This window comes from Idiotropiscis lumnitzeri, chromosome 3, assembly GCF_059441095.1.
Source record: "Idiotropiscis lumnitzeri isolate Australia: NSW breed Sydney's pygmy pipehorse chromosome 3, RoL_Ilum_1.0, whole genome shotgun sequence".
NCBI classification, from domain to species: Eukaryota; Metazoa; Chordata; class Actinopteri; order Syngnathiformes; family Syngnathidae; genus Idiotropiscis; species Idiotropiscis lumnitzeri.
The window spans coordinates 24463941-24474105 of record NC_142393.1 but is presented as its reverse complement, the minus strand read 5'-3'; the positions used below and the strand labels follow the sequence as shown (position 1 = coordinate 24474105).

The window sequence follows — 10165 nt, the reverse complement described above, 5'->3', positions numbered from 1 at the left end:
ATATTTGAGCCAAATGTGGTTGAAAATCTTCTGCAACAGTTGACTTTTACGCCTGTGCTCGCCGTGATTGGCTGTAAATCAGTGTTGGCCAACCTTTACTGTGCCAAGACCAGTGTTGCAACAGTTAGTCAAGTCAAGTCAAGTCAATTTTATATGTATAGCCCTTAATCACAGACAGTCTCAAAGGGCTTTACATAACCACAATCGACATCCCCGATCTTAACCCCCAGGAGGGCAAGGAAAAACTCACAAAACCTCATTAGGGGAAAAGTGAGAAACCTTGAGAAGGGACCACAGATGGGGGAATCCCCCTTCCAGGATGACCAGGCTGCAATGGATGCCAACTGGGCAACATTTGACACATACAATGATGCTATGCAATAATAGATGAGATAATGTAAGAGTCAATTGAATGAAGTGCTGCAGGAAGATGACTTCAGTGGAGTGGGTCCTCATCCAGGGCTGTAATATCCATGGCAGCATATCCGAAGATGAGCCTTCGATCTTGTACCAGTCAGTTGGTGTAAATTCAGTACAGCCACTTCCAAGTGAATCGCCATCACCTAATTCGGGGAATTGGGAACAGAAAAGAAAGAACAGAAATAGCAAACAGGCCAACAAGTAGTTCAATGAAGTGCTGAAATATAAGGAAATCAGAAAAGGCGCTGCATGAAGACGACTTCGGCAGAGCAGGTCCCTTCCCGGTTCGTCAGTGCCGTAATCTTCAAAGCATGTCCCCATCACCTAATTCCCAAGCAGGGGAAGGAGGGGGCAGAAAAGAGAAGAAGCGGCAGTAAACAGGCCAACAAATAATTAAATTAGATGCTAAAGTATATAAATAAATTGATCAAATGTCGCGCTGCAGGAAGACGACATCACTGGAACAGGTGCATGCCCAGTTGGTCAATGCCTTAAACTTCCTAGTGGGTCACCGTCACCTAATCCCCCAGCCGGGGGAAAAGGGGGCAGAAAAGAAAACAAAAGAGAAAAAAAAGCGGCAGTAAACAGGCCAACAAATATTTCAGCTAAATGCACAAGAGTATAAATGCGTCTTTAATAGTGTTTTGAACATTTCTACTGAGGTGGCGCCTCTAATATCTGAGGGAAGTGCATTCCAAAGCATTGGTGCCCGAATAGAGAACGCTCTAGAACCTGCGGACTTCTTTTTGTTACCATGAAAATGTAATCCGATTACTCTTTTAAAAAGTAAGACAAGAGCCGTATTCTTTACTTTATTCTGTGTGTTGGGCAAGGTCTCCTGGTCATTTCCTGAACACTAAAAGACATGCTGACAGGATGAGTTGCGAGTGAGTCATTCTGTTGATGACATGTTACATCATTCTGCTTCAGCAAATTGAGATGTCTCGACTTTCCTTGAGGGTTTCATCCCGGCCAAAATTGCTCAGTGATCAGGCCCAGAAAAATAGAGGTGTGATTATCTTTGCAGAAATAGGAATACGTTATATAACTTGTTACTGAGAAGAAAAAAAAAGGTTAAAATGACATCACCAGTCAAGGCGCACATTTCATATGAGAAATCGCTCACGGTACACCAAACCAAAAAAAATGTATCTAGGCAAAGATAGTGAGGCTTACTTTTAAAAATGCATTCCAGTACTGTTACCTGTGACCTGTTAAAAAATATAATTAGTAATGTAATTGGGCTTCCATCATAAAGTAATGTAACACTTTTAATTACTTTTTCATTTCTCTAAAACCAAATGAAGACAAAATAAAAATGAATATGGTGACAATTTGTGTACAGTGGCTTTTTGCAGGGTATTCGTCAGTCTGGCCCGCAAATAGAAAAAATCCATATATTGATAGCGAGAGCTGGGATACTCAACCAGTGTGCCATTGCTGGTGCACATTAATGTATGAGCTCTTGTGTGCTTTTATCAAATTTCACTGAATCAGCCCCAAAAATATTTATTCATAACATCTATCGTTCAGCGATCTATGCCAGCCATGTATAGAGGCAGGCAGAACAAATAAATGATATTGTATTAGACAGCAGAAACTATATAATTAACATCTGTAACATCTGACTGGAGTCACATCGGCCAATTGGGCCACATGACAATTGTGACAGATCAAACAGATGACAGTCAGGATGATGAGGACAATAATGATGTGCAGCCTGCAGTACAAACCCAGAAGCCAAGACAATCTGGCACGTCGGCAGACTCGGCACCCAGGCCAAGCACCTGGCATAAAGTTGAGCTGGACAACACAACCCTTTCGGGATATCAGCACTCTGCCTGCATGTATTTTCAATATATATATTTTTTTATTTTTCAGTACTTTAATGATTGATGCAAACTTGTATGCCCCTCATTTCTATTTTCTCCACAAATGAGAATGAAATGATATCTCATTTTTATGGGTGTTGAGGTTCCCTCGTTCATCTCAGACTGCTTTTTTTTTAGGTTGTTATTATCTGACATGTTTCGCCGATATATCTTTCGCCTTCTTCAGAGTGTCATATGATGGCGTGTGACTCGTCTTTACAAAGCCGATCTTCAGATGAGTCACGCCATCCGCTCTCTGTTCACCCCCTCGAGGATGTTACTCCAGGTGGTAGTGTGCATGTCCTCAAGCCACGCTTCCTGATCTCCTTGGCCTCCCTGATTCAGTGCTCGTGTTTGTTGTCTTCACTGCAGATGACTCTTGCTTTTTCCCAGTCCATAACGTTATTTCCCTTTTAAAGTGATGGATGATGGCTGACTTGTCGCGTTCCTATTGTGCCTTTTCTTTTATTGCCCTTGTTTGTCTAGTTGCTGTCTACTCGCATTCACTTTTATGTTCCCTCTTTCGAGTTGTAAAGATCCTTCCTGTCCCCCCGATGTATATTTTATTGCATGGTATTTTATATATAGTGTTGCGTTGTTTTCTGAGTGTGTCTTGTCCTTTGGATGAACCAGTATTAAATGGAATGTTGTGTGTGGTTTGAGGAGTGTGTTTATGTTTTATTTTTTTGATTGCTCTTTGGAAACGTTCTGTGGCTCATCTTATATGGAAGCATTACTGTGGTGTTCTTGTTTGCTTGTTTTTTCTGTCCCGCCCCTGTTCTGTGTTGTTTTCGTTTTTGACCTGTTCTCCTGCTTTGGTTATTACCCATTGTGGATACTCACATTTTTTTCAGTGTGTATTACATGTTTTTTCTCCTGTATTCTGTCTCCCAGGTCAGTGTTTACTCTCTCTATCTATCTGACACAAACGTTGCACAAATGCTCTGTCACCCACAACAATTGAATGCGTCCGAAACATCTCGACAGAACCCTCCTTCCAGTTCTATAATTTGTCGCCCTCTTGTGGACAAAATGGCCACTTCGTGAAAAATGTCAAAGTTCCTTTTTCGTGAAATCCAATCAAATTGTATAGACAGAAAAAATAAGTGGTAGTATTGCAGGTTTTAATATTTTAGTTTTTAATAGGTGGTGCGACTCATTTTAATGAATTGATGTGTAATTAAATGGAATTAATCAAATTGTAACCAAATACAAATATTTGAGAGCAAGATTTTAAATTCATTTTGGTGGAAGAATATAGACCAAGGTCGTTGTTGGCAGTCATTGCTGTTCCATCTGAGTCCTGCAAGTGTCAGTTGCATGCTTGCAACGTGCTGCCCACTGCCAAAACAAATCAAGAAGACCTATTTGGGGGGGAATAGGAATTTTATGCATCATTTTGAGATGCTTTATATTTTCAGGACAGAATCCAAAGTCCAATAAAAATAATCTGCTAGCAAGATATTATTTATTTATTAACTGTAAATTAACCTTCCAAACATGTGTGTTTTGAACTGGAAATTTTTGTCTTATATTCTCACCATTTCATTTTGCAACGAGAGTTTCTGTCATGTGATATGGGAAAAGTGAGATGATTTGTGTTTTTATGAGTTGAATAAAAATGTAAATAAGGACGCAAGGTGGCAATTTGATAGTTCATCGCACTATTTTATTCAATTACTGACATCTCACGAGATTGTGTCGTGTTCTCTTTTTTCTTGTATTTTTTTTATACCATCGCATTGATGCAACACTGAAAAAGCACTATTTTCCAAACAAGCACACACACACACGCATACGCACGCACACACATACGCACGCACACGCGCAGTCACACACACACAGGTCCCTACTTTGTGATATGTAAGAGGCGGAAAGAATCTCACCTGGACAATTTTGCATGAAACATACAAATGAAACGTGTTCTTTTTTTTTTTTGCTTTTTGTATTTCCACATATAATAATAATAAATATCCATACCTATAAACACTCCAACATAATCCAAATATTAAGTCACACGAACTGGAAAAAGATCCACTTTGCAAACACAATGATCAATGTACAAAACAATAGACATCTCCATAGAAATGTTGAATGGTTTTTGTTAGTGATTTCAGTCTCACATCAGAGGAAATCAGCGGATACAAACTCCACGCGGAGCTTGAGTATTTCCTGAGGTTTATGGGTTCCCCGTAAAGGCCAGAAGACGGGAATGGCTTATACGTTACCAAGGACGTGTTTGTACCTTTGACGGTACCAGATTACACTTTTCTCTCAGCACTTTACTTTTAGAAATGTACCTACTCCACTCTCCTTATAGGCCACCACAAAAAAGAGCTGATTAGAGTCGTATTTATCTTTGCTGGCCCACTCAGAGATGTCGGGGAGCTCTCGGTTAGTGACCTCCGACACAAAGGTCGCTCTTGGGATGACAAAAGAAGACGTTTTGGATGAGCGTATGCAAATTAGGGGGGAAAAGATCCTGAAGAAAATGCAAAAGAAACATATTGTGAAAAACTGTACATGTAAACATCACACTTTCACTGAGTCCAAAACCGGAGGGTGGGAGGGGAAGATACAAAGTTTCACACGAGGATACGGGAGGCTGCCCCCGTCCGTGCACACAGCTACAGTCTTTTGAGTGCGGCAGGGGCGAGCGTTCAAATCAAAGAAATAACAATAGCATTACAGACCACCACCAAATGAGAAGTTCAAACAGGCAAGGGCTTCTTCAAGCCACTTTTGATTTTTTTGTTGTTGTTTTGTTTTGTCTTCTTTTTAAAACAGTGCTGTACCCACAGAAAGAAAAAGAAACAGTTCAAAACAGCTTTTATCACTCTTTGTACAGCTATACAGTACACATACAGAATCTGACCACTTGAGCAATCCACGAGCTACCTGGGCAGATGCAGCAACACCGAGAGATCATTACGTCGTCCACGCAACACATCGGCATCATTTTAAATCCAACAAACAAAATCATGGTGGCGGATCAACCAAACTGCACCGCTGCTCCACTTTCACATCAGCAAGCACGGCAACAAACAAAGAAGAAACGAGTAGAAGAGACGAGGACGGACGCGCATATAACGATTGAGAAGACGGATGCTGGACATGAGCCAGCTGGCCTGATGAGGAGATCTATTGGCCCAAAATTACATTTACCTCTCACATACACACAAACTCACTTTCGAATGACTCACACGTATCAACAACAAAAAAAACACGCACTCACACAAAAATATTTTTTTTAAAAATCCCACTCTCTCTAACACGCACACACCCCAAAAATCTGACGACAAATAACATCTACTGTACCTTTCACATTCACAGAAACTCTCACTCTCACTGATAAAACCCACTTCATCAAAAAACTCTCACTTGCATTAAAAAAAATAATCACTCACCACAAGTGTCAGGCACACCAAAAATCCTCTCTCACACACACACACGTACATATAAAACCTCTCATACGTGCACAAAAAACGCATCCACATTAAAAGCCTCTCACACTACACCAAAAAGTTGCAATATAACTCAAAATAAACATTTCGCACATACACAAAAACCTCTCCCACTCAACCAAAAACTCCGCCTCAACAGAAAACCTCTGACGCAATCCACAAACCCCCCCCCCCCCAAAAAAACCTTTCATACTCACCAAAAAACTCTCTCGCTCACAAACACACAAACACTCAACGCTTTTACAAACATGCAAGGGGAAAAAAAACTCTCACACACTTTCACAAACACCAAAATGTTCTTGCCTTAACTAAAAAAGTTCACGCTAATAACCTTCTCACTGGAGCTAAAACCCTCCATCTTTTATCTGCGTGAGTCTTTTTTTGTCTATGTGAGACACCAAAATTGAAAGAAAGCCGAAAAACAAATCAAGAATAATAAGCTATCTCAAATCTCAAATTCCGATTGGCTCTGCCAAGCAATAAGTCCCTCCCTCTTCTGGAGCTGGCAACAGAATGTGTGAGAGTTTTTTTTTTGTTGTCTGTGATGTGAGAGGTGCATGTCCTTTTTGTCCTGTACGGCGCCCCCTACAGGCCCGCTGAGGAGCTGCAAAGCTGCTTGTGAGCACAAATTGGAGGTAAAGAGCCGCTGACGAGCGGATCACCGCGTTACGTTTCCTTAATCCTGAGCTATAAAGTGCTTCCAAACTTGCAATAGTTCATCGAGCTGACACTTGTAATGCAAACAGTACGCGGCCCACTGACTGTGTGACGGACACATGCACGGACAGACGGACACGCGCTGATAGAATGTGTCATAATGTGGTAAATAAAATCATATATCTCTCTGCAATTTTTTTTCTTTTTCTTTTTGTAAGGTGCGAACCGGCCGAGTCGGCTGCTTGGAGTGTCACTTGTCCTTGTTTGGAATGTGCTGAGTGACGGAATTACCTCTTGACAGATTCATGTACAAAGTGGGACACTTCATTTTTACACAAACGGTCCACGACGACATTTACATCAAACCCCCCACCACCCCAAAAAAATACATCACTCAATTTAAAAATCCGAACCGGGAAAAGAAAGACACAAAAAGTACACTTGACAACCGTGTTTGTGCTGAGTAACTCACCATCAAAAGTGTGAGACTGTGCTCTCTATGAGTGTGCCCTCTGACCTCACCCACACACACACACGCCCACACGCACACCCACACACCCACACACACACACACAGCAGGGAGCGTAAACTGCGATGTAAATTACATCTTTGTCAAAGATTGTCTCTTGCGTCTTTTCCAACTGCCAGTTTTCAGACATTTTTGTGGTTACTCAGGGTGGCTGCAGGGGGGTTGTCAGGGGAATGGGCGGGGGCCTTAGGTGGCTTCGAGCCAAGCGTTCCCCTCGCATGCGTGTTTGGGGTCACCTCAATCCAACTCATGACAAAACACACACAACAATTCCGCCACAACGACGACAACAAGAAAAAAAAATGTGTGCGCGCCATGTTACCTTTGAAAAGTCACAACATTGAAATTGGCTACAATGCTGCATGGGATTGCGACTTCTTTTAGGACCGCAAAGGATTGTGGTGAATTTCTCCCCTTTTTTTGTCTGCGATAGGAATCGGACACCCTCACTGATTATCATCAATATTGCACCTTTTTCTGATCGCGCTATAATCTCTTTGTTCCCTGACAGGTGTTTGTGACCTCCTATCATCTCATTTCCGCACTTGACGTTTCCACAAAATAAGTCTTGCTCTCTTAACAAAAGACAACGAGGTAAAGTCTTGAGCAGACAGCTTTGAATGACTGTTGAAATCTGAATAGGATCCTGGCTGATTTCTCCGGTGGGAATTTCTTACCCCCGTGTGGTATCAGCGCATCAAACAGTAACAGTGGCAGGCAATTTAGCAGCGGTTTATCTATCGTGCGGAATTGTTGGATGAAACATTTTGGCACAAAATCAGGCTGCAGTACACTTGGATGCAAAATAAGAGCAGTGTGGTTGCAAGCGCTCATAGTTCCATATGGGGAATAAAATGTTAGCAAATGGGTTATTCCTAGGCCTGCAGTGTAATTCCTAATGATTATTTTTTTTGATTAATATGTTGATTCTTATGTGGATTAATAGATGACTCAGATAAAAATAAATAAATAAATAAGTAAAATTTCCATCCCTATGATTCAACCCCTCAAAAAACCTAACCCCCGAAAAACACAAAGTGTAGCATTCAATACCATAGGAATAGAAAAAAAAAAGCATCATATGTTTGAGGAAAAAAAGTTATGATGTTATAAGAATAGATTTTTTATTTTTTTTTATATCTCATAAATTTGCACCTGTTATTCTGGAAAAGACCCCTTCATTCTCATACAAAACTGGGCGATACGGTTTTCTTCCAACATAATGGGATGTCATTTAGTTAACTACGCATTTTGTTTCTTCATTTTATACCGTAGATGTTTGAGTTTGTGCAGAAAATGCAGAGCTTGAACCGCCCAATATCTTCACTTTCACTTTAATAAATCTTTCCCCTCATTTTGATTTGGATGGAATTTGCATTGACCCCATTAAATTAGTAAGAGTAAAAGCGATTACACAGCTTTACTCGTTTCTTCTTTTTTTTTTTAACCACACTGCTATTATTCCGTCCACAACTGCAGATGACACTACAATTTTTCAGACTCTCGTCCAGAATATTTGACATATTTTAGTCTGATCATCTGAAGATGCCTTTGAGAAATTTACACATGCAAGCTCAAAGAGCTAATCGAACTTGTCATGTGTCAACAATTCCCAGCCATTAAAAATCATCTGCTGGGCCATGGAAATGATCCGCTTTCCCCTAACTGGTCTGAATATGATCATGTATTTACTAAAAATAATGTATTTTTGTCCATCTATCTATGCCAGACACAAATAGTGACAGGCAGAATAATTAGAGTGAATATTAAAAGTCAACCGACCTGTCATCTGCCGGATTTTTGTTATACACACGAAAATTAGATCACGGTAAATCATTTCATAACATTTTCCAAAATGAATGTGATTTAAAGCAATGTATGCCTCAATTGAAGAAAAGAAGTCAATCTTTTTAGCAACATTCAAACTCGTGTTAAATAGGAGTCAGCAGACATGTGCCACCATTTGAAGTGCCACAAATGAATGCCAAATACATTTCAGGTGTTATCACAGTTGTTTCACAAAAATGTTTAAAACAATCCAATTGAGTTGTTTAGGTGATGTCACATTAATGGAAGAAAAAGTTGGAAAATGATTTATCGTGGTCTCACCGATTGAGTACTTTGCTGAATAAATTGAGAAGAGATCGTCGATATTTGAAATACTTTTTGTTTGTTCGGATTAGTGGTTTCCCGCGAGATTTTCTTGAGTTTTGGAAAAACGGCACTAGATGGACAATTGGATTTGTTTTCTCCACACATCATCACTTCCTGAGACAAATGGGGGTTGAGGTGGTGAGAGAAACTTAGTGGCGAGACTACAGAAGATAGAGCACTGAGGTCAAAGGGATGCAAATGCATAAAAAGTCGTGTGGGATGAGTCAAGGTACCTTCCGGGACCTGCTGTGCTTGGCAGAACCATCCCCCTTTGCTTGCACCTCTGTCCAACATCTCCAAGACTTGCATGTCAGAGTGACATACAGTATTTACACACGTAGACGGACTGACGGACAAGCTGAGTGCGGGCTGGGTGGGGCCGGTGCTCAGTTCTGCTGCAGAATCAGGTTCTCCAGTTCGTCGGCCGAGCGGAGCAGGAAGGCGGCCGACTCCCGGTAGCCGGCGATGAGCTGCCTGACCGCCGTCACTTCCGGAGGGCTGAGCTGGGCCGAAGCCCCCCCGCCCCCGCCGCCTTGCCCGTGACTGTTGGAGCTGGAGGAAGTAGAGTTCGGAGCCACCGACTTCATGCTTAGATCTGTTGGACCTGCGGGCACAAGTGTCAAGTCGTTAGGGAGACATACGGCCAAAGTCGATCAGGAAGTTATGAGCTTTTAATTATGTTTGTAAAAATTAGGATCAGGCTTCTCCGAGTGGATCATTTGAATCAGGTGTGTTGGGGGCAGGAGACAAGCTTTTGAGGATTGGACTTGGGCAGAAAATTCCTCATGATTCTAAGAATCCAAGTGGGCTTCCTCAAATTATTTGTATACTGAGCATGTATAAAAAGTCTGTGTTCTCCACGTTAGGAACCAAAACAAGATCAGAATGTACAAAGCGGACAATCTTCATTCCGCGACATGTTTCATTTCAAGAGTCACCATTACTCTTAGTGACTCGTTAAGATGCTACGATATTAGTCATTTTCACAGAGGATAAAGAATACATACCAGTGAATATTGTCTGTCGACATGTGTTGCTCCACCGTTAATTTGAAGTGTCTGTTGCTTAAA

The 10165-nt window shown here is 41.2% G+C and overlaps 1 protein-coding gene across 2 annotated transcripts in view; it reads right to left on the bottom strand.

Annotated features, from left to right (window-relative positions):
• Nucleotides 1–3944: 3944 nt before the first annotated feature.
• Nucleotides 3945–10165, bottom strand: part of nol4la (nucleolar protein 4-like a) — a 34427-nt gene continuing 28206 nt past the window's right edge. For both annotated transcript variants that reach the window (XM_088291532.1, XM_088291534.1), the window contains exon 11: nucleotides 3945–9699. In XM_088291532.1, coding sequence (XP_088147658.1) covers nucleotides 9482–9699 — 218 coding nt within the window. In that variant the 3' untranslated portion in view covers nucleotides 3945–9481. The remainder of the gene's footprint in view (nucleotides 9700–10165) is intronic.